The sequence below is a fragment of the Malaclemys terrapin genome, chromosome 5 (assembly GCF_027887155.1).
Source record: "Malaclemys terrapin pileata isolate rMalTer1 chromosome 5, rMalTer1.hap1, whole genome shotgun sequence".
NCBI lineage: Eukaryota > Metazoa > Chordata > Testudines > Emydidae > Malaclemys > Malaclemys terrapin.
In genome coordinates this window covers 88,219,251-88,244,542 of record NC_071509.1, presented here as the reverse complement: position 1 = coordinate 88,244,542, position 25,292 = coordinate 88,219,251, and the positions used below count along the sequence as shown (strand labels likewise).

The following is a 25,292-nucleotide window of genomic DNA, read 5'->3' as shown; positions in this document are numbered from 1 at the left end:
AGTGTCTTGGTGGTGTCTGGGGGGCGCATGGGAAAGAGTTTTGCGACAGCGGCTGCAGGGGAGGATGGGCACGGAGCTGCTCAGTTTGAAAAGCTAGTATTGCCTGCAGCGTGTCCCCTTTGCATTCCATAACCTTTAAAAGCCGCTCCGTGGCTTCATTCTGGCGTGCTGTGTTCTCCTTTCGGTCGCTCTTCTTGCTGTCCCGCCACTCCTTCAATTCCTGTTTCTTGGCAGTGGAGTGCATCATAACGTCACGCAGAAAGTCCTTCTTAGTTCTTCTTGGCCACTTTCTAATTCTGCGCAGCCGTTCAGCCGGCAATAATAAAGAGGGAGGCTGGGCTCCCAAGGTTCTCTGAAGTTTAAACGCAACATTTTACGGAAGCAGTATTGTTTGCAACACAGGGACCACTGATTCAGTGATTTAAAACGCAGCCAGTACTCTCATACCTGTCACTAACTGGCTCACCCCAGGCAAGCAACAAGAGCCACAAGACCCCCAAAATGGTGAGTAGCCGCAGGGGTAAGATAAATTACTCTTCCTGGACCCTGCTGTACACCGGGCATGTGGCTCTTGGGGAGAGCCAGCACTGTAGGGGTGGGGTGGGGGGCTGATAATCATTCCTGTCCCACACTTTCCACAGGATGCGATCATTATGGAAGATATCTTGCTGCTGAGGGTGAGCAGGGAATCAAGGGAAGGTCTTCTCCAAGAATTCGGTTTCTGCCCTGGCCCCTATGCGGCTCGCCTGTGTGCAGCAATGGTTCTTCACCCATCCATGCCCCCCTCCCCCTCCAATGGCACAGTGGTGTGGGAAATTTACCGTTAATGGGGCAAGAAACAAAGCAGTTCTGCCGAAGAATCTGTGGCAGTGGATTGCCCAGTCCATGAGAGTTTTGTGGAGGTCTCTGGGAGATTCCCATAAAGTGAGGGAGTCAATCAACAGCCTGTTCTGCCGCTCAGACTAGGCATGCAGTGGGAGACAAGTCTGCTTTCTGCAACCCTCTTGCCCCCAACAATTTTCTTCAGTGATTCCCAAAATCAGATCTACGTACCAGGGGCCTCCTCTCCTGTTTGCACTTTGCCAATCTCCGACAGCTGACTGGCTAGCCTCCTCCAGGCTAGAAAAGAGCTCCTGGCTGCATGCATCTCTGATCTCAGAGTCATTCTCTGTCTCTGGGAATCCCTCTCCATCCACATCCTTGTCCAAGATTTCCTTCTCCTGGCTCTGTCCACTTTCGCCTGGCACATGAGCCACCAAAGTATCCACAGTGGTCTTCGCAGTGGAGGTGAGGTCGCTGCTGAGTACCATGTCTGGCTCTTTGTAGAACCGGCAGCTTGTGGGCGCAGCACCGGAGCGGCAGTTTGCCTCACACGCTTTGTGGTAGGCGTTCCGCAGCTCTTTCACTTTGACCCTGCACTGCAATGTGTCACGGTCATGGCCCCTTTCTGTCATGCATCGTGAAATCTGTCCATAGGTATAATTCCTATGTCGGGACTGGACAGCCTCCTCTCCCCAAATGCTGATGAGCTCCAACAGCTCAGCATTTATGGGGTGTGGATGACAGTTGGTCACCTGAGGGCAGGGTAGTAGAGTTTAAACCAATTACCAGAGAGATGAGAACAGGCATTGTGGGACACCTCCCGGTGGCTAATCACAGCGCTGTAATCGTCCACAATGTCTACACTGGCACCGCAACGCTCTAGCCCCAGCGCAGAAAGCTGTACGCCTCTCGTTGGGGTGGTTTTTTTTTTTAAGTGTTACAATTGCGCAGTTTCTGTACAGTATGTACACGTCAGGAGTCACAGCGCAGAAGGCTGCTTTACTGCGCAGAAACTTGCCAGTGTAGACAGGGCCTAAGAAACAAAACTGTGTTTAGACAAGCCCAAAGTTCTTTGTATTGCTTTAACTATAATAATGGTTTAGAAACCAATATAGTTAAAGCGGTACAAAAACTGTGCATAGACCAGCCCTTAATATATGTTCTTTTTTTACACTTTTGGTCTTTTAGTACATACAGATACTTCTGGCTTTTATAAATATAATGTTCGTTCACATATTGACAACTGGTTTTATAATGTATTTTACTATTTTATAAATTATTTTTGTCAGGTATTCTAATTTTAAAATTGTCTTGATGGTCTTACCAATATATGTGGGGTTATCAGGTTTGGTTCATTAGTTTTGTTATTGAAACGTTTCTTAAAAATTATTCGTTTTCTAAAAGTAAATACTACTTCTCAGTCTTTTTACTAGTTAGTGCTTTTAAAAGATGATTTGTTGAACATTTCATCTGCTTTTTGCAAAGTAAATGTTTTTAATACGTAGTGAGTTCTGAATACAGATGTTTACTTTTTAATATAATTGTATTGTCCTGTCTTCATTCAATTTTCTGTCTTAACTAACAGTTGCATATTCCTCTACATATTTATAGTAAATTGCACTTTACGTAGTAATTCAGCATGCTGTTGCACCTTTTTCCTCTTTGCAGTTGATTGTATTAAGTCTTTTATGGTAATTTGCTCATATCTAGATCCAGCACATGTAAAAATTATGGATGATCCAAATTCTAGTAAACTAAGGGTTTTTTGTTTTTTTGCTTTTTAAGAATTACAGTATAATGGAGTTAATTTTTGTTTTCCATAAATTCTTGCGGGATAAAGTGTTTTGCTTATATTTTGAGAAGAAAATTTTTTTTTTTTTGTTTCGTCAAAGATTCAAGAAGGAGTTGGAGCTAAGAGCCTTATGAGAGTTGCTCAAATATGCCTAGATATGCACTTTGTTACTGCTAGCATTTTGTGTGCCTTACAATTTTTAGACACACACTTTAGAAATCATGTTAGACAATTTTGACTTGAAATGAATATGGTTTGCCAAAATCTTAAATGCTTTGTCAGCCATAGTCATTTTCTCTTTAGCAGTGTAGTTTGATTCACCTCTCATCATCGTAATCTTCTGGTAAACATTCTTAAGGTTGCCTTTCAAATGGAATTTACTAATCCAAATAATTTAATTATTCTGTGGTTAGTAAAACTTGAATTGGTAGAGTACTTTTCTGTTTTCTGAGCCACCTAAACAAATTGAAAGAAGCAATATTGACTATAAACTAGATGCTTCTAAATGCTGGTTGTTTCCACAGTATTTATTAATTATACTTAATATTTTCATGTAACAAATTATGCTGTTGAGTAGGTTTGAGAGCTCCAAAATTTCAGCCTTGAGCCCAAACGACCTTTCTCAAGATGTATAGGACTTTCCAGTTAAATCCAACCAAAATAAGTGTATTTAGTAACTGTACATAAAAATTCTTGGCTCAGTTTGTTGTATGAAGATGTTACTTAGGGTGTCCTGAGCTGTGAATCACAAGTAAAAGTTGAATGCATCTCTGCTCAGTCCTCATGGCTGATGTCATTATGGCTGGGAGGAGTTGAGGGATGCTACTGTGAGTCAACAAAGGGAGCACACAATGTCGTTGTTTTTTCTCTACTGGGATTGATTGATTAAGTCTATAGGGGGCCTGAATAAACACTGGCATATCCATTATGATGCACAGTGGAATCACTTCTCTCTGGGGTCCCTACAGAGAGTATGTGAATTGGTAAATAAGTTTGTTTGGTAGTGTTGTAGTAAAGATCAAATTTGATGTTGACACTTAACCTTCTCCCAAAAATCATTTACTGGGGGGAAAAAATGGAGAGGAAGAAAGTATAAAGTTAATCAAATCTTTAGATTTTTTTCTTTATTTGTACCATAACATTATAAAACAAGCTTATTTACCAATTCAATGCAAAGGCATGGGTAACGCCAGTGAACTCTGCAGACTTGTCAATAAAGTAGTGCCTACTTTACTAAGGGACTAATTCAAAACTCATCAAGGGGAATCTTACTTATTTCAATGGGTTTTGAATCGGGTCCTGCAATGAGTACCAAGCCAACAAACTCCTGCAGCAACACAGTTCTCATTGCAAAATAGTATACACTAGTAAGTAAAAATGCCAGCTAGTGATTTGTGAGTTTTGTATTGCATATCTGGTGGGAAAAGCCCTTTAGCTACTAAGCATCAAATTAAAAAAAAAAAAAATGGCAGTCATTGACCCCACTGTTTACGAAGGACTTTATTGGGGGAAAAGTAATATTAAGGATATATTCATGAATCCAGAACACACTTTCAGAAAAACCTTTTCACATGTCGTAGGAGGAAATTCATCTTAAAAAATGGCAAGGTCTGGAAACTCCACACACACATTAATTTTGTCTCCAGTGAGGACTAATACTTTTTAGTATATTTTAGATGATTTAATGATTCTTTTTTTTTTTTTTTTTTTTTTTTAGTTATTCATTATAAAAAGGCCAGAGGGTCCTTGACTGAGACTTCAAATCTACAGGTGTGAGATAATGAGAGCTTCTACACAGCTGAGTGTTTAAGCTCCATAGATACTAAGCTTCTGAGGAGTCTCTCTTATGTTCTCTAGGCCAGGCATTCATTATTGTGTATTGGGTTCCCCAGGCTGGACACTTTCTACCCTTGTCCTGTAACTGAACTCATGTGGGGGTGGACCCCTGCCTCCAGGCAGAAAACCGCTAATATCAGTGGGCTCTACGCTGTCACAGGGGGTTTGCCTGGATAGATCCAATTGCCGGCTTGGGGCCTTAGTCTATACATCCACTGATTATTTTTAAATTATTTTAACACTTGTATTGTATTTTAACAACTTATTCAAGAAAATTATTTTAAAATTATATTAGGAAGAGAAATAAATAAAACTTCAGAATTGTCTGGGTTTTTTTTGTTTTTTTGGGTTTTTTTTTAAGTAGAAAATTCCCTTATAGACTTCCCTTCTATAGGTAGCTGCTGTAAATACCTATTAAATGTGCTTTTTTTAAAAAAAAAAAAAAAAAATGCTATGGTTAAATACATTTGGAAATTGAGAAATAGTATATTTTTTAAAAAAAATGAAATATCAGGAAGTCTAAAAATACTCAGGTTTCAGAATGGTAGCTGTGTTAGTCTATATCAGCGAAAAGAACGAGGAGTACTTGTGACACCTTAGACTAACACATTTATTTGGGCATAAGCTTTCGTGGGCTAAGACCCACTTCATCAGATGCATGCAGTGGAAAATACAGTAGGAAAATATATATATATATACATACACAGAGAACATGGAAAATATGGGGGTTGCCATACCAACTCTAACTAGACTAATCAATTAAGGTGGGCTATTATCGGCAGGAGTTAAAAAAAACTTTTGTAGTGATAATCAGAATGGCCCATTTCAAACAGTTGACAAGAAGGTGTGAGTAACAGTAGGGGAAAAATTAGCATGCGGAAATGGTCTTTAGTTTGTGTAATGACCTATCCACTCCTAGTCTTTATTCAAGCCTAATTTAATGTTGTCCAGTTTGCAAATTAATTCCAGTTCTGCAGTTTCTCGTTAGAATCTGTTTTTGAAGTTTTTTTTGTTGAAGATTGCAATTTTTTAGGTTTGTAATTGAGTGTCCAAGGAGGTTGAAGTGTTCTCCAACTGGTTTTTGAATGTTATAATTCTTGACGTCTGATTTGTGTGTGTGTCTATAATAGACACACACAATTTCATATTTTCATAGCAATGGTCACAACTGTTTATGGTTTTTACTTTAATAGCAAGGATGCAGCTCTAACAAGTTCACCTCATAGCAGATGGCATAAATCTGTGAATGAATCACCAGGTAGAACTGAAATTTAATCTGTCAGCAATAAATATGTCCACCCTCTCTGCCTTAATACTTTCTAATATGACGTAATTTTCTTGTAAGTAGAGTTGCATTAAAAGAGTATGCATTGACTTCTGAGGAGAGGCTGGGGGAACTGGGCTTATTTAGTCTGCAGAAGGGAAGAGTGAGGAGGGATTTGATAGCCACCTTCAGATAGTTGAAGGTGGGTTCCGAAGAGGTGTAGCTAGGCTGTTCTCAGTGGTGGCAGATGACAAGGAGCAATGGTCTCAAGTTGCAGTGGGGGAGGTCTAGGTTGGATATTAGGAAAATCTATTTCACTAGGAGGGTGGTAAAGGACTGGAATGAGTTTTATCTAGGGAAGTGGTGGAATCTCCATCCTTAGAGGTTTTTAAGGCCCAGCTTGACAAAGCCCTGGCTGGGATGATTTAGTTGGGGTTGGTCCTGCTTTGAGCAGGGAGTTGGACTAGATGACTTCCTGAGGTCTCTTCCAACACTAATCTTCTATGATTTGCAGTTGTCATGTTGGCTTCATTTTATAGTTGGAAAATAGTAATGAAATTGAAAGTTTGTGCTAAAGTCATTCTGCAATTACCATATTAAAACTGCCAACATTTAATTGTCTTTCTGAATTTGTTCAATGGACTGTAAGAACAATACTCATTTTATTTGGGTACATGAACTTCTATTAGTAATTTCAACTAGATATAGCTTTGCCGTGTTATTGGAGATGATTATGATCTAGTTCTTTTTGTTTGTTTTTAGACCCTGAAGTCTTGGAATCTCTAACTGGTGTACATATAAACCTAAATTGCACAATATGGCCGACAAGTTAACAAGAATTGCTATTGTCAACCATGACAAATGTAAGCCAAAGAAATGCCGTCAGGAGTGCAAAAAGAGCTGTCCGGTGGTTCGAATGGGTGAGAAATGCAGTGAAACATATTTAAATAATGCAAGAGACTTTAAATAATGTGCCTAGTTGTTTGCTGTCCGCCTTAGTAGAATTTACTAGTAGAAACTCAGTGAGAGCTTTCTGGATCATACTATGAATACATTTGTGTAATATATAAGGAGCTTGGGTGAGGTCAAATATGATTAAAAACTGTCTGCAAATTGTGCACAGCAATAATGCTAAGAAATATTAACTACTCAGTTTCAAGGCTTCTTTTGAATCCTTTTTTGCTGGAGAAATTTAAGGCAACTACAGGATTTCTATGTGGCGTTTACAGATCATGCTGATGATAAAACCTGATTCATCAGCATTGTGTCTTGTGTTAACATGCATTCTTTTTCACCAGGAAAACTATGCATAGAAGTCACACCACAGAGCAAAATAGCATGGATTTCTGAAACACTCTGTATTGGTTGCGGTATTTGCATTAAGGTAAAAGATATTTTTATACATATAAACTTTTAAAAAATACAATTTCAATTTCTTTCAAAGTATATACTTCTCATAAGAAACAGTGTATCTTCAGAATTGGATAGAAAATCTGTAATATAACTTCAAATAGTTTCTCCTATGCACCTTTTTATATTTAGGCTTGACAGAATTTTATTTTTTTATTTAGTTTTGACAGCTATTGATTTATTTTTAAGTATTTTTTTATTTGAATTTTGACAATTGTGGGAAATTATGGAAGGGTTGGACAATAAGGGGTGGGGTCAGACAATTATGACAGTAGACATTGAGATTCAAAAGGTTGTTTTATAACCTTTAAAACAGAAATTGCCACCATCATGTCAAAATGTACCTAGTAATCTTATATCAAATTAAGTTCTCAAGCAGCATTTTTCTTACTTTGTCTATTTATATATTTTGATTATTATCAATGGAAATATTTTTTCATTGGTTTGTATGTGTGCAGTGAAATTGATGTTTACAGACATTTACCAGTAAAAGTCTAATCCTTCCAATTTTATTTGTGTTAGAGTCATTATTTAAATTGCCATATTTAGCTTTGAAAAAGTGAGCATAGGATTCATCTTGAAAATGTTGTGTCTGTCTCTCTGTTAAGCACAGAAAGTGATGTAATTTGCCCCATCAATGTTATCTATAGGAGAGCTTAGTCTAGCAACAACTAGTTGTGGTTGTGGCCGAGTGCTTAAGGTGATGGACTAGCAATCCATTAGGGTTTACCTGCGCAGGTTTGAATCCTGCCAATTACGGAAGTGTTAGTGATCTCATTGTTGCAGTTTTAGGGGAGAGGGATAGCTCAGTGGTTTGAGCAGTGGCCTGCTAAACCTAGGGTTGTGAGTTCAGTCTTTGAGGGGGCCACTTAGGGATGTGGGGCAAAATCAGTACTTGATCCTGCTAGTGAAGGCAGGGGGCTGGACTCGATGACCTTTCAGGGTCCCTTCCAGCTCTGAGATAGGTATAGAATATTGATCACTTCTCTCGGTAGTTTCTGTGGTCAAAAATCTAAATCCGTTAGCATTTGGAGGGATTTTTTTTTTAACGTATTAGCAACTTAATACATTTTAAGAATACAGTAACTCCTCACTTAAAGTCGTCCTGGCTAATGTTGTTTTGTTGTTACATTGCTGATCAATTAGAGAACATGCTCATTTAAAGTTGTGCAATGCTCCCTTCTAATGTTGTTTGGCAGCTGCCTGCTTTGTCCACTGCTTGCAGGAAGAGCAGCCCCTTGCAGCTAGCTGATGGGGGCTTGGAACCAGGGTGGATGGGCAGCTCCCCTAAGTTCCCTGTGCAGCAGCTGCCCAGCAGGTTAGCAATTGCAGCTGTCCCTCCCCCCACTGCTCTGTTCTGCTCCTGCCCTCTGCCTTGGAGCTGCTCCCCGAGACTCCCGCTTGCTGTGCCGGGGGGGGAGGGGAGGAAGAAGGGAGCTAATGTCAGGGTGTCCCCCTTCCCCTGCTCCTGCACCCCATTTCCCCCTGCTCTACGGAAGATGGGGTGACACACGACAGGGCTCAGGACAGAGGGGGTTTGCTGGCGGCAGCAGCAGCAGCTGCGGTCTCAGCAAGCTGATCTAATTAACAAGGCAGTGTACTTAAAGGGGAAATGCTTATCTCTCTTTCTCTCTCACACTGTGTGTCTGTCTGTGATGCTCTCTCCCCTCCCTCCATTTCTGCTGCCTTGTAGACTGTGAGAGTTAACCCTTGAGGGCTCAGCCAATTGCTAGTTCATCATTTAACAGTAAGGTATTCCCTGGAAAATATCCCACCCTCTGACTCTTTCACCTCAACCAAGCTTCACAATCATCATCACTGTGTACCAATATTAAATTGTTTGTTTAAAACTTATAGTGTGTGTGTGTGTGTGTGTGTGTGATTTTATATTTTGTTTATATATATATATAAAATCACATACACACCTCTAACCCGATATACGCTGTCCTCGGGAGCCAAAAAATCTTACCGCGTTATAGGTGAAACCGCGTTAAATCGAACTTGCTTTGATCCACCGGCGTGCACAGCCCTGTCTCTCCCCCCTCCCTCCCCCGGAGCGCTGTTTTACCGCGTTGTATCTGAATTCGTGTTATATCGGGTTGCGTTATATCGGGGTAGAAGTGTATATAATATAGTCTTTTGTCAGGTGGAAAAAAAATTCCCTGGAACCTACCCCCCTCATTTACATTAATTCTTATGGGGAAATTGGATTCACTTAACATCGTTTCGCTTAAAGTCGCATTTTTCAGGAACATAACTACAACATTAATTGAGGAGTTACTTTATGTATAAATATTTAGTACTGACCTACTTAAAGGTAAGAAGTGTGGCACTCATGATTGTAAACAACATGCTCGGGGTGACTTGTTCTGCATTGAATTGTTAGTGTGCATTCGTAAGTAGTAAATTTGTTTGTTTAAATTATAGAAATGTCCTTTTGGAGCCTTGTCAATTGTTAACTTACCTAGCAACCTGGAGAAAGAAACAACACACAGATATTGTGCCAATGCCTTCAAACTTCACAGGTATCTTTTATTTTTCCTCAAGCCAACTTTATTTTACCCTATCCAATTTTAAATTAATGTAAAATGTATATAATATTCTGGACTCCTAATTTCCAATGTTATTGGAGATGTGACACAGGATAAATCTAGCTGGGTTTTTTATGTGCATAGTCTTTTTGTTTCAGAGTAGCAGCCGTGTTAGTCTGTATCTGCAAAAAGACTAGGAGTACTTGTGGCACCTTCGAGACTAACCAATTTATTAGAGCATAAGCTTTCGTGGACTACAGCCCACTTCTTCAGATATGCATCCGAAGGTGCCACAAGTACTCCTAGTCTTTTTGTTGTCAAATATTCATCTCAGATAATTTTTTTGGCTTAGTTTAACAATCTCCTTGAACTTCTGTTATAATAAACTGAATCAAACCTGTAACTTTAAAATTCTTGAGACAAATGACTACTGGCCTGTCATCTCAAAGGGCAGGACGAAAGACAAAAACATAATAAATAAAACAGGTCTGGTGCTCATAAAGCAGCCTTTCTAGAATTGGAGCATTTTATTTGTTTATGCAGTTCTATGGTATTCCTCGCTTTAGTGTGTCGTCAGCTTCTTGCAGACCTCAATTTATCTTCACAGCAACTGAATTTTATAGATAGTGAAACGTATGTAGAATGTTGGGTTACTAGCTCAAAGTCACACAAGAAGTCTGTGGCAGACCCTAGATCCGTGTTCTATGTCCTGTGCCTTTACCTCAAGAACTTTCTCTCCCAAAATGTTTTCTTACTCTCTCTGTTAACAAGCATTATAAAGAAGTTGGAGTACAAGTGTGTCACTTCAAAGTGATTCTCTTTGAAAGAAAATGGAGATAGATAAACTTGGAATTAGTAGTGTCTGGTTATGGTCTAACAATAGTTTTAAATGTTTTTCCCTTCATTTTTGCTTTTTTATATAATTTCAGGTAATATTGAGGTAGAGACACTGAAATGGATTGAATCACTCAGCAAGTGTGTGTTTAAAAAAAAAAAAAAAAAGTGCCCTAGTATTTTGCATTTAATTGTGGTGGGAATTTTGGATTACACTGAATATGTGACTTTATATACAGGTTGCCTATTCCTCGTCCAGGTGAAGTACTGGGATTGGTTGGAACCAACGGTATTGGAAAATCAACTGCCTTGAAAATTCTAGCTGGAAAGCAGAAGCCAAACCTTGGAAAATATGATGTATGTATAAACTAGAGCTTGGGAAATAGGTGATTATGGTTTGATGATGATGATGTGCTCAGTCTGTCCTTGTAACTTTTTCCTGCAATTGTCACATTGATATCAGTGCTTCATGTGGCTCGAACTTTGGGGAAGTGTTGGTGAGCTAGATACTGGTGTAGGTGCAGTAAAGTGGTGCTAATGGTCTCTGCGCTGTTCTGCTAATCCACTTTAACTATGATTTGTTTGCCTTTTCCAGCTCTGGTTCTCCTGGAGAATGCTTAGCATTATTCCCAAAATAAAACCAATCTCTTGACCTCCATCTCCACTCCAGTGTACCATGAGGGCCCAGTCAGACTTCCCAAGATAACCAGGAGTTGTAGTTTCCTTTTAACAAGTTTTTTGCCCACATTAAATTTGCTGTGTGTCATGTTCTCTTACTTTCATCTCTTGGGAATGTCTGCTGGGAAGTAGGAGATACATTTTTCTTGAATCTTTTTCTGTAAAGTGAAACTTTATCAGGCTAACCTTTGTCATTTAGCCCAGGCAACCATAAGACTAATGTATACATTTCAGATTTTGAAATAATTGAGTAATAGAGTGACCCATATTCATCGTTCCATATGAAGTGGTTTGACTTCTGACACTGGCTTATTAAAACAAATTCATAGTACACTACTTTTGTTTCTTTAAGATACTGCGTGTTTCTGCTGCCAAGACCTATGTAGGGTGCTTTCTCTTGCAAGAGTAAGTGACATCACACACCTGAAAGAGTGCAAGGACCTGCACTCCTTATACAGCTTAAGGTGTTTCATGTTATTAACTATTTTAAGTGGAAGCATAGAAAGTAAGTGAAGTAGTGACTGACTTTTTTGGGCTGTTCTGTTTTTATTGCATGTATCTTTGATGTCTACTCACATATTGTGTTTTGGAATCTTTAAAATTAAAACATTTCAGTTTATGTTTAGATCTACAAATAGCTTAAATTAATTTGCATATTTAAAATGCTCATATAAGTCCTAATACCTAATTTCTCTGTAGGATCCACCTGATTGGCAAGAAATCTTGACTTACTTTCGAGGATCTGAGTTGCAAAACTACTTCACCAAGATCCTGGAAGATGACCTCAAGGCTATCATCAAACCTCAGTATGTGGACCAGATCCCTAAAGCTGCAAAGGTAAGAAATTTTACCAGTTAGAAAAAACATGAGAAATTTCTCTCCATTAACCCATGAAAAGCATAACATTTTTACATAGAGTTTTTTGACTTTAAAGGCTCATTTTGGGTTATTTGCAATATGTGAATGCTTAAATATTAGGAAAGGTTTGATTCTTACTTTTATCATGGCAGGGGACAGTGGGGTCTATTTTGGACAGAAAGGATGAAACTGACACACAGACTATTGTATGTAAGCAGCTTGGTAAGCAATGTTCCCTCCTATTTATTTATTTATCTATCTATCTTTTTAACTGACCAGGCTACAAACTCCATTGAGCGCTGCATTTTTGTCCTTGTTTTATACCATGGAAATGTGGGCAAGATTTCACGTTTTTTAAGTGAGGCGTGTTTACAGGAAGGATTGTGTGTACATATGGGGGCTGCCCTATGGTGGCTCCTGCCCAGTATCACACATTAGTCCCCTCCCCGCCATTCAGGGGGTCCCAAAGGGAAGCTATTAACTCTGCAGCAGCAGCCTTAGGAGCCCAGCCAGGAGTCTGTACAGGGCTGTGTGTGTCAGGTTGCACCTCCCCCAGGCTGGGGGTTTCAGGACCCCATCCTGCCAGGTGCTCCCAAGGAGGGGGCTAGGTCCATACTTCCCTCCACCGCCACCTCTTGGCAGCAGCAACCACCTTGTCCAACCCCTTGGGGCGTAGGGGTGCTTTGGCCCAGTCTGGCTGCAGCTCTGGAGCCTCCGCTGACCTGGGCTGGTGCCCCTGAACCCAGCTGGGCACCTCACCTGATCTCGTGCACAAGATGTATCACAGCCAACCAGGCCTGAGCATGTTCCTAAGATGGTGAGATGCTTCCACTTCCCCTGCAGGCTGGAGGTGAGATCATATACACTTTGGGGGGGCACACCATGTCCCTATTGGGACTGCACAGAGGAGATATGAGAGGCATGGTTTTTGACCTATGCCATACATACAAGATTGCTGCGCTTCCACACAGTTTACAGGGAACATTGTTGGCAAGTTACTTTATTCTATAAATAAATTGGTAAGACCATGGTTCATAAAGTCACTTTAAATAGAGTTTTTTGAGTAATTCACATTCAATTAAAACTATCACTATCTAACATAATGGAAAACTTAAATTTATGTCTAGTTCAAGGATTGAAATTTACATTGGTCTGAACTTGGCCAGGACTGGATATATTCATTTCTGGACCAATGCCAAAAAATAACTGCTAGTGACACTCTTGATATCTAGTATCTTGCAAATCTGGATTAGAAACTAATAAATCACATCATTGTGGAACTGAGGTCCGTAGCTTTCCCTGGTATAAAACATTTACTTTTAAAGTTTGGAAAATTTTGGATTAATTTTAACTTGCATGTGTTACCCTCACCTAATCAATTCTGACAAGATTTTAGCACCTTGTCTCTTGAGAACCATTGAAGCTAGAAAATGCTATTCCAAAGATGAATCCTCAGCTTTCAAATGAGACTTAATGCTTTATACAGTCTTAGCGGTTTTTGAAATATTGGTTGGTAATTGGAATAATACGATTTTTAAGGTCTACTGTCTTGGATTTGCCTGCATTAGGAACTTTTTAAAACCAGTACTGTTGATTTTTTTAGGGCCAATAAACTTCTTCAAGCACCAGTCCAAGAACAGCAACCAAAAGTGGAAATTTTGATCCCTATGCATGAAGAAAAGCAGCAGTACAAATTTGCCACTTGATGTTGCTGACAGTTTTAGGTCTTGCTATGGCTTTTGCAACCATTATTGTGATCCCTATATACATTACACTGCTCTACAGCCAAAATGCTTCTGAAATAAATGTAGTCAAACTTTACTAATTCTGGGTCACTGAGAACGAAAATGATGCTTAAAATTGTTGATTGGCTCTAGTTTTCAACATATGCTATGGGTCAGTGTATATACGACCCTTGACTTGGGAATGGCGGAGGATAAGTGAGTTATAAAGGGAAGGGATCTCAATTGAAACCAGAAATGACTAACATACATCTTTGACTGGATCTATGAATAAATCTGACTGGGTTTGGACAGTACTTGCTTTTTAGGCAAAACAATGAATGATGCAATCTGGAGCTGGTATTGCATCATACATGATATGAATTGCATCATGTTATTCCTAGAAGTCATGGATGATGCAATCATAACGAAGCTTACATCACTCTGCTGAACAAATTGCCCTATATCAGCTCTAGAAATCATACAGTGTCATGCTCTCTTATTTGTCAGTGTTTGATTTTGCAAAGGGACACATTTCTCTTTAGCCAAAGTGAGCAGAGATGCCTCGTACTTGTGTGAACAGTGCAGATAACTTCTGCTATGTTTGTGGTGAAGTGACTTTTGCATCACAAAAGCGCAGTATAACCACTATGGTTAAGAGAGCCTATCATCTTTATTTTGGCTGCAAAATTGGAGATCAGGACAAGAGGTGGGCCCCACACATATGCTGCAACATTTGTGCAACAAATCTTCGCCAGTGGTTGAACAGGAAAAGGAAATCTATGCCTTTTACAGTGCCAATGATTTGGAGAGAGCCAACAGATCATATCAGCAATTGTTACTTCTGCATGGTGCCTCCAGTTGGGAAAGGTGTGTCAAAGAAGAAAAAGTGGACTGTGCATTATCCAAACATTCCATCAGCTATACGCCCAGTACCCCGCGGAGAAGGACTGCCGGTTCCTGATGCACCAGAATCATTCTCACTTAAGTCAGAAGAGGAAAAGGATGAAACTTCTGGTCCTGAATCATCAATGTCACAGGACCCACATTTTCTCCCATCCTCCTCCTCTGAACCACACCTCATAACACAAGGTGAACTGAATGACCTTGTCGTGGATTTGGAACTACCCAAGAGAAAGGCAGAGCTGTTGGGCTCCAGACTACAGCAGTGGAATCTCCTGGCAGGTGATGTTAGGGTTTCCATGTTCCGTGACCATCAAAAGGATCTTGTCCCATTCTTCTTCCTGGAAGGTGATCTTGTAGCCTGCAACAACATCGATGGTGTGATGGCAGCCCTCAACATCGTTCGTGATCCAGATGAGTGGAGACTGTTCATTGATTCATCGAAGATGAGTCTTAAAGCTGTTTTATTGCATAATGGCAATGTTTTATCATCAATTCCAGTTGGTCGTGCAGTCCATATGAAGGAAACCTATGACAACATGAAACAACTTTTGAGGTGCATAAACTATGACCAACATCAGTGGCAGCTTTGTGGCGATTTGAAGGTTGTTGCTCTTGCTTGGTCTGCAGACTGGATACAAAGTACTGCTGTTTTCTCTGCGAATGGGATAGTCGTGCAAGAGATTCCCACTACATCAAGAAAGATTGGCCACTCCGACAGTCATTGGAGCCAGGGAGGAAGAGTATTCAGCATCCACCACTTGTTGAATCAAGGAAGATTTTTGTTACCACCCTTACACATCAAGCTGGGTCTGATGAAGAACTTTGTCAAGGCCACTGACAAAACACAAGCAGCTTTCAAGTACCTTCATGGAAAATTTCCAAGGTTAAGTGAAGCTAAGATAAAGGAAGGTGTCTTTGTTGGTCCTCAGATTCTCAAACTTCTTCGAGATGATGCATTTGACCATGCACTGAGTGGCAAGGAAAAGACGGCATGGAAAGCCTTCCAGTTAGTGGCAATAAATTTTTTCGGAAATAACAAGGCAGACAACTACAGGTTGTTGGTGGAAAACCTCCTCAAGGCATACAAAAGCCTTGGTTGCAACATGTCACTAAAGATACATTTTTTTGCACGCTCATCTAGATTTTTTTTTTTTTTTTTTTTTTCCACGAACTGCGGAGCAGTGAGCGGCGAGCGATTTCACCAGGACATTGCAACAATGGAGAAATGCTATCAGGGCAAATGGAGCCCATCAATGCTTGCAGACTATTACTGGACAGTGACAAGAGAAGCTCCATTTAATGAATACAAGAGACCAGCCAAGAAGCGCCGAGTAGACACTGAATAGGACTAAACTATGTACATAATAGTTTTTTGCCTTTTTGTTTCATAATAAATTTTATTTATATAACCCTTTTGCTGATTTTTAAAGTGTTACATAAACAGGACAGGTGAAATATTATCATGTAAAGCAACCATTAACACATGAAAAGACCTAGGTTTACAATTTGATTAAAACTGTACTATTTACACAATATACATAGACATAAAATGTAAGAACTTAAATATCTTAAACAGTAGCCAATCAGTTGTTTTAATTGTCATATTTGAGTTCAGCACATCAAAATACATAATAAATAGCACATTTTATCTCTGAAGCAGACGACTTCTCAAAAATTGTAGACCAGTGTTATCTATGAGCAGGCACTAGCATAAACTTTGTCTAATTTGTTTCAAAGTATGATATTTATCATCTTATTTTAATTTACATATGCTGGACATAACAAGTAATCTTTGTCACCAGATTTAACTCATCTGAAAGAACGAAACATTGAAGACCTTTCAGGAGGAGAACTTCAGAGATTTGCTTGTGCTGTCGTTTGCATTCAGAGGGCCGATATGTATGCTCCATTTACTTCTATTGCACCTTCAATCCCAAAAGGCTGTTTCAGGATTTGTTCTTAAATTTAGTGCTTAATATTAGAGTGCAGTAATTTTTATTTGTAGGGAGTGGATGGCAGCATATAGAGGTGATCTTCTTTGGATGAAATGAAAAAAGTTCCTGCATTTAACAACCATATATTTTACCAGTTCCCCACAACTGGTGTCTGGGATTCTTTTATAGGAATTCTCATCGTTCCTTGCTCTTTTATCCACTCTCACGTAGCAGAGACCTCTGGGGGTTTAGGGTCTATCCAGGCCAAGGTTTAGGATTGCTACTTGATAATATTCCTTCCTTGCAACCAGGAAATTACTGTTATGTCCAATAGCAGCCAAACAAGCTACTGCTGCCTCTGCTAATCTATCACAACTAAGATTCCCTTCCCTTCACTTAGTCCCTTCTGAGTGGTTCCTGACTTCTTGCTTTCCTGCTCTCAAGACCAGCTGATCAGAAGACTGATGGTTTTCTGATTTGGAAGAAGTCCTTATTCCACTCTCCCAAAATTGGTATTTTTGCACTTTGCAGTGCATGTCACAAGGCTGCTTAAATTTAAAGTGAATTAGAAGTCATGGGATTGCTAAAATAGTTGATTTTCTATCTGTATAGTTTGGTCAGAATTTTTGGCATGGAAATAGCTAATTTGGACTGTTTAACAACCTTATATGGTAGTTGGCAGAAGAATCAGGGAAGATGTTGAAGCACACTAGAAAAATGATTTTTTTTTTTTTTTTTTATTACTAGGAGGGTAAATTTAGATGATTTACAGAAGGGGTCTAAAACTCAATTTATCTTAGGGCCAGTGCCAGTCCTCAGATCCTCCCAGCAGGCCAATAATGTCACTGAAGATGGTGTTCAGAAAAGAAAACGTTTATATTGTATTTTTTATTTAGAATTTCTTAGAAATAATAAAACTGTTATACAATTCTTGGCCTGCCAGAGAGTTTTTAGTGTTTGCCAGACACCTGGCAACGCTTCAGTTCTGTCAGTTTGTTGTTGTTTGTCCTCAGTGACTGAGCAGTCGAAACCTTTAGGATTGCAGCAAGGTTTGAGTCCGATAGTTGTTCGGTATTTTGACTTGTTTATATTCATTGTGGGGGAAAAAGTGATGTTGCCTCCATGGCTGACTCTCCCCGGTAACTAATGATGGTATCTCTGTACCTCTCCCACAGCCAATGGGAGATGCAGGGGGCAGCATCTGCAGCAGACATTGCCAGCAGCGTGTCTGCATGCGTCTCTTGTCCGCGGGCCGCAGTGGGGAGGTTCTCTGGCTGCAGATGGCCCGCGGACTGGGACTTTGAGACCCCTGGTTTACAGGTTAGATTTTAAGATGTTATAGAAATTAAGATTCAAAATATATCTTCATTGATATTTTCCCCTCTCTTTGGGATAGCTTCATGTTTGATGAACCTTCTAGCTACCTAGATGTTAAGCAGCGTCTGAAGGCTGCCATTACTATTCGATCTCTAATAAACCCAGACAGGTAAGTATAAATTTAACATTTTCTTAGATTTTAATGACATTAGATTGTAGTTCATAGACTGACTGAGTGACTCTTCAATCTCCTTGCTAATACAGATTTTCTTATAGTATATTTTCTAATATGTCTAGTCTACTTTTGAAGACCGTACAACAGATGGCATTGTCAGGATTCCTTAGTCATCCTAAATTTTCCTTTTCTTAATTCCCCCCCAACGCTATTTATAATTACACACTCACACTCTCTCTCTCTTCTCGCCCCCCTCCACCCCCCCAGAGTTACATTCTTCAAATATTTGTGGTTTTATTTTCCCCCGACCAAACTCTCTTTTCAGCTACTTTAGGTAAAGAAGTTGTCAGCACAAATGGAGTTGTTGCTCCCAGTATCCATTTATTGAGCATTTAGCAAAACATTTGTACTGTGAGAAATTTGAAGTTTACCCGTATTAGCTTAAAACTAAGAATCCACACCAAAAGCAGCATTGTACTGTTAATTTAACAAAATATTGATGATGTCTTGGTATGTGAGACTAGTAGCAAAATCTCAAGTGTACTTATTTCATTTTATATCAGACTATTTTTTCCATTGACAGAAACAAAAACAAACACAAACATACACAAATCTCATTCTTTCTTTTGTAGAAGTTTAACAAATAATTTTGGTTTTATTTTTCAGATATATTATTGTTGTAGAGCATGATCTGAGTGTGTTAGATTATCTCTCTGACTTTATCTGCTGCCTGTATGGTGTGCCAAGTGCTTATGGTGTCGTCACTATGCCTTTCAGTGTAAGAGAAGGTAACTCCTGACCCCTGGGTCTCTCCAACCCCCATTCCTCTTGCCCTCCCAAAAAAACAAATGAGCAAGCGCACACAGTGTGATAGACATTGTCATTTTAAGTAAATATATCTTTTAAAATGCAGAATTTTAAAGCCTCTTTTTTCTAAATATAATGTGCTATGCATGTCAACATTAACTATTTAATTGCTGATCACTTTTATGGCTGGAATAAATAAAGGGGTGGGAGTGAAGCCTATGGGGCGGGTAGAGGTTGGAACTGGGAGCTGCTGCAGGGCAGGGAAGACGACTTGGGGTATGTTTACACTGAAATTAAACACCCGTGGCTGGCCGATGTCAGTTGACTTGAGCTCACAGGGTTCAGGCTATGCTTAGGGTGCTACCAAATTTATGGTCCATTTTGGTCAATTTCACGGTCATAGGATTTCTAAAATTGTAAATTTCATGATTTCAGCTATTTACATCTGAAATTTCACGGTGTTGTAATTGTAGGGGCCCTGACCCAAAAAGGAGTTGTGGGGGGGGGCAACAAGGTTATTGGGGTGGGGGGGGTTCCAGTACTGCTGCCCTTACTTCTGGGCTGCTGCTGGCGGCAGCACTGCCTTTAGAGCTGGGCAGCTGGACAGCGATGTCTGCCTGGGAACCCAGATCTGAAGGCATAGCCACCGCCAGCAGCAGCACAGATGTAAGGATGGCATGGTATGGTATTGCCACCCTTACTTCGGTGCTGCTGCTGGTGGGGCTCTGCCTTCAGAGCTGGGTGACTGGCCAACAGCTGCTGCTCTCCGAAGTTAGCGCAATACCATGATACCATTCCCCACCCCCAAAATAACCTTGTAACACCCCACCCCTGCAACTCCCTTTTGGGTCAGGACCCCCAATTTGATAAACGCTGATCTTCCCCATGAAATCTGTATGGTATGGGGTAAAAACACAAGACCAGATTTCACGGGGGAAGACCAGAGTTCACATCCATGATGTGTTTTTCATGGCTGTGAATTTGGTAGGGCCCTAGCTATGGGGCTCTAAAATTGCAGTGTAGATGTCGGAGCCCAAGCATCTACACCACAGTTTTACAGCCCATGAGCCTGAGTCAGCTGATTTGGGCCAGCCACAGATGTTTCATTGCAGTGTAGACATACCCTCAAAGGCCCCTGTGAGGGGGAGAAACAAGGAGCAGAAATATTGGTGGTCCTAAGGTGAGCATATCTTCCTATTGAGGTATGCTGAATGTAATAAGGTAATTATTAACTGAAAGTTGAATTATGACAAAGGTCTTATTCTAACATTGCTTTTGGTGCACCGCTTTCGTTGACATCAGTTGGAGTTCTAGTATGTACCAACGGTTGTATATAGTCCTAAACTTGTACTCCAACCCACAATCCATAATTAAAAATGCAGTTTGGCTTTCTCTCCATAGAATGAGTTTGATACCATGGATTGTTTGTAAGCTAGGGATTTAAACAAAGGGGGGGGAGGGCACCCTCCCTGCCTCCAAAAAAACAATAGACAGGACACAAGTCAAGATATGAGTTCAGTTGAGCTGGCTATGCTCTGGAAACATTCAGTCTTGCATCTAGAGTCAAAGAAAAGTGACACATTTTATGACTCTAACAGATGTAACTCCATTGACTACTACAATCAGAAAGCTGTGGAACATTTGTCAGACTATACTGACTTAGTCACTGTTGACCTGGGCTGAATTCAAGGCAATGAAGAAATGGAAACAACTAAAGGAAGATCTTTAGAGATTCAGGGCAGCAAAGATGAAAGTTACCTAACTCCACTGAATAGGGGAAGAGGGGCCATCTGGGGGAGCAAGGAGCAAACTTGCTTAGGAGCATAGCATCATTCCTGCAGTGCTTAGGAGGAGCAGTACAATAGGTGAAGTCACAAACTTCTTTCTTGTCATTTCACTACTACTATGGGGGTGAGGGGAGCAATGAAACTGACAAGAATTGTCAGTTTCAGTCAGCGGCTGCTAGGGTTGTGGAGAGCCTATTTTGTTTTAGAAACACCATGGGATGGAGTTTTCAGGCCATTTTTTTTTTTTTTTTTTTTTTTTTTTAATCTTTTAATTTCCGGTTCATGTGAAACGTCAAAATAGGTTGTTTTTTGTTTTTTTTTGTTCTGAGACAGAACACAACCAGTTTCTGAAATGTTAAAATTCCCTGCGAACTGGGTTTTCTGAGTGGTTTTGTTTTGTTTTGTTTTTCCCCTAGCTCTTGAGTCATACTGCAATGTAAATAAGATGCATTGTTTATGTATTTGAGATTTTACAGTTATTCTAATAGAGGTTGTAGAAAGTTGCATTTAACTTTGCTACATAATTTCCAATTTCTTGCTAATAAATTATTCAACAAGGACTTTTAAGTCTAACATGCCACACAGGACTTTAGTCATTATCAATCCCTGGTCCATCTGATATTTACAATCAAGGACTAAATGTCCATGGAGTTTTAGGGTTTTTTTTACACATGATTTTACTAATGTAGCTCACTTTTCTCTTATAGGCATAAACATTTTCTTGGATGGTTACGTTCCAACAGAAAACTTAAGATTTCGAGATGCATCTCTGGTTTTTAAAGTGGCTGAGACAGCTAATGAAGAAGAAGTTAAGAAGATGTGTATGTATAAATATCCGGGAATGAAAAAAAAGATGGGAGAATTCGAACTAGCCATAGTAGCTGGAGAATTTACTGACTCTGAAATCATGGTGATGCTAGGGGAAAATGGTGAGTATTCTCCTATGTAGAAATTAGTGTATCTAATGTGGTGTGCTAAACACTATTAAAAAATTAGTCTGTGTGGTATTGAGGTCTGGATCCAGGAACATAAAAGAACAGTATCTTTGAACAGTTCTGACATTGTGCACGCAACCTAAGAGCAGATCTTCCTTACTAAATTTAATGAAGTTTCTAGTTGTAAACGTACCCTATTTAAACACATTAATGGGAGTACTCCTGTCAGTTTGTAATAGTACCTCACTCTTATGTAGCACTTTTCATAAGTAGATCACAAAGTGCTTTACAAAGGAGGTAAGCCTCATTATACCCATTTTACATATAAGGAAACTGAGGCACCGAGCAGTGAATTGAGTAGCCCAAGGTTGCCGAGCAGGGAATAGAACCGAGGTCTCCTGAGTCCCAGTCCAGTGCTATCCACTAGATCACTGCTTCTATTGCAGGTAGTGAGGGTATACCCTGCTTCTCAACTTCAACACAAGCTAATATGCTGTCTTTAATACAGACCTGTAAGCCAGTCCTACAAGGAAAGTTGAACTTTTAAAAGAATTCAATAAAAAATTGAATTATTACCACCGCATAAAACTGTGTACAGGAAAAATAGCAGTTTTTGGGCGAAGGGTTATCGCCCTGAGTTCCTTCTAAAATGTTTATTATTAGATTCTTTCCATGTGGTGGACTATATGTAATACAGAGATTGTCCTATGGACCAGCATTACTGTTTATGATCCTGTGCTGTTCCTACATCCATAGGAACTACATCAGTGACTTGCATGAGAAAGTTTTAAGAAGTTTTTGTGATGCAGTTTAACAACTGGAAATAAGAATGAGCCCCAGCATCATGTGACTGGCCAGCTCTTTAAGAGCTGCAGCAGGTATTCACTGAACAGAATACAGACTGCTTTGAGAATTCCCATTTTTATAAACATGTGTATATATAAAGTTGCTCTTATTGAAACATGATGCTATTGAAGGTATTCGAGAAAGCTCCAGAGATTAGGTAATAGACTGCTGCAATGACTGTCTAAAGTAACTTCCTATATATAACATGAAACTTTTGTTTGTTAGGAACTGGCAAAACTACATTTATCAGAATGCTCGCAGGAAGACTTGCACCTGATGAAGGAGGTATTGTTTAATGTATCAATTTGAAGCATATTTTGACAATTTTATTTTGGTGGCCATTGTTTTGACTACATAATTATATTTATAGGTGAGGTACCAGTTCTAAATGTCAGTTACAAGCCACAGAAGATCAGTCCTAAGTCCACAGTAAGTTTAGGTTCTTTGCGTCACTTACACTTATGTGGAGGGAGGGGTGTACACATTTCCAACATAACACATTATAGAGATGCAGAGAGAATCCTGTCTGCTTTGAATTTAAAAAACACTATTTAAATATTTTAATCTTTGTCTTTTTATCTTTCCATGGTGCAGCGAAGCAAACTAAGTCACTTTTGTCTTTTAATAGGGAAGTGTCCGTCAGCTGCTCCATGAGAAGATCCGAGATGCCTATACACATCCACAGTTTGTGACTGATGTAATGAAGCCTCTTCAGATAGAAAACATCATTGATCAAGAGGTATTAACCCACTGAGACATTTTAACATCTTATTTTTTATGATTCTTCAATGCCCACAACTAAATATTGTTAAATATTATTACTCCTAACAGGTGCAGACATTGTCTGGTGGTGAGTTGCAGCGTGTTGCACTAGCTCTCTGTCTTGGTAAGCCTGCTGATGTCTACCTAATTGATGAACCTTCAGCGTATTTGGACTCTGAACAGCGTCTAATGGCTGCTAGAGTTGTCAAACGGTAAAGTGTGCGCATAGGACAGGGAAAGCTTTCATTAACTTTTGTTGTTAAAGGTTTATTTCCAAATATCTCACAAATATTTTGTTCTATTTCAGTTTCATTCTCCATGCTAAAAAAACAGCCTTTGTGGTAGAGCATGACTTTATCATGGCGACCTATTTAGCAGATCGTGTCATTGTCTTTGATGGTATTCCATCCAAGAACACACTTGCAAACAGGTAACAGGATAATGTTAACTTTGACCTTCTCTGAGATAACCAAGGACAATGTACAGAACTAAACTAATGGTAAAAATATTAACAATTTGTATAGTACCCCATAAGCAACTAGGTTCACTGCACAGCAATCAAAATAAATTGCTATCTAGAAAACAGCAATATACAAAAATCTGAACCCATAAATAGCATCAGTGTTTAAAAAAAAAAAAAAAAAAATGTAAGAAGGTACTATATAGGAGCTAACATACCTCTGGAAGAATTATTCTCAGATGTTTTTTTACAGGTAGGAAGGAATGAGCTGAGGGATCTTTTTCTAGGCAGGTGAGCAATAAGGTGTGTGAAATACAAGCCAAATAATAAAATACTGCATACCTAGGCAACTTCTGAAGTGTAACACTGTAATTGGAAAGCTCTTAAAATGTGGTATGCTGATAAAGTTGTTACTTAGTTCCTATAAATAACTTCTGGTGCATTTTTATATCAACAATATGCTTTGAATTACGACTGTTGATTAATGGCAGTTAACTCATTTGATTAACTCAAAAAATAATCACATTTTTAATAGCACTCTTAAACAATAGAATACCAATTGACATGTATTAACTATTTTGGATGTTTTTCTAATTTTCAAATCTATTTATTTTAATTACAACGCAATAGGAAGTGTACAGTACTCACTTTATATTTGTGATTACAAATACTTGCACTGTAAAAATGATAAAAGAAATAGTATTTTTCAGTTCACCTCATACAAGTACTGTAGTGCAATCTCTTTATTGTGAAAGTGCAACATACAAAGGTAGATTGTTTTGTTACATAACCGCGCTTAAAAACAATGTATAACTTTATTGCCTATGAGTTCACTCAGTCCTACTTCTTGTTCAGCCAATCGCTAAAATAAACAAGTTTACTTACATTTTGCAGGAGATAATGCTGACTGCTTCTTATTTACAAGTCACCTGAAAGTGAGAACAGGCGTTCACATGGCACTTTTGTAGCCGGGATTGCAAGGTATTTACATGCCAGATATGCTAAACATGCGTATGCCCCTTCATGCTTTGGCCACCATTCCAGAGGACATGCTTCCATGATGATACTTGTTTTTAAGAAAAAATGCATTGATTAAATTTGTGACTGAACTCTTTGGGGGAGAAACAGAGAATACCCTGCTCTGTTTTACCTGCATTTTGCCATATATTTCATGTTATAGCAGTCTCAGATGATGACCCAGCACATGTTCATTTTTAAGAACACTTTCACTGCAGATTTGACAAAATGCAAAGAAGGCACCAATGTGAGATTTCTAAAAATAGCTACAGCACTTAACCCAAGGTTTAAGACTCTGAAGTGCCTTCCAGAATCTGAGAGGGACAAGGTGTGGAGCATGCTTTCAGAAGTCTTAAAAGACAACACTCCGATGCGGAACCCGAACCACCAAAAAAGAAAATCAACCTTCTGCCAGTGGCATCAGACTCAGATGCATGTCCTCTGGAATGGTGGTTGAAGCATGAAGGGACATATGAATCTTTAGCGCATCTGGCATAAAAATATCTTGCGACGCCAACTATAACCGTGCTCTGCGAACATCTGTTCTCATTTTCAGGTGACACTGTAAACAAGAAGCAGGCAACATTATCTCCTGCAAAT

The 25,292-nt window shown here is 39.4% G+C and overlaps 1 protein-coding gene and 1 non-coding gene across 2 annotated transcripts in view; both read left to right on the top strand.

Annotated features, from left to right (window-relative positions):
• Positions 1-25,292, top strand: part of ABCE1 (ATP binding cassette subfamily E member 1) — a 32,841-nt gene that overhangs the window by 4,537 nt on the left and 3,012 nt on the right. Inside the window, exons 2-16 of the mRNA XM_054029177.1 lie at positions 6,477-6,634; positions 7,013-7,098; positions 9,552-9,649; positions 10,729-10,846; positions 11,867-12,004; positions 12,178-12,247; positions 16,455-16,551; positions 17,983-18,072; positions 18,745-18,866; positions 21,380-21,601; positions 22,679-22,738; positions 22,824-22,882; positions 23,082-23,192; positions 23,285-23,427; positions 23,523-23,645. Coding sequence (XP_053885152.1) covers positions 6,532-6,634; positions 7,013-7,098; positions 9,552-9,649; positions 10,729-10,846; positions 11,867-12,004; positions 12,178-12,247; positions 16,455-16,551; positions 17,983-18,072; positions 18,745-18,866; positions 21,380-21,601; positions 22,679-22,738; positions 22,824-22,882; positions 23,082-23,192; positions 23,285-23,427; positions 23,523-23,645 — 1,640 coding nt within the window. The 5' untranslated portion in view covers positions 6,477-6,531. The remainder of the gene's footprint in view (positions 1-6,476; positions 6,635-7,012; positions 7,099-9,551; positions 9,650-10,728; positions 10,847-11,866; positions 12,005-12,177; positions 12,248-16,454; positions 16,552-17,982; positions 18,073-18,744; positions 18,867-21,379; positions 21,602-22,678; positions 22,739-22,823; positions 22,883-23,081; positions 23,193-23,284; positions 23,428-23,522; positions 23,646-25,292) is intronic.
• Positions 7,802-7,883, top strand: TRNAA-AGC (transfer RNA alanine (anticodon AGC)). Its single transcript has one exon. It is a non-coding gene; the product is annotated as a tRNA-Ala (tRNA).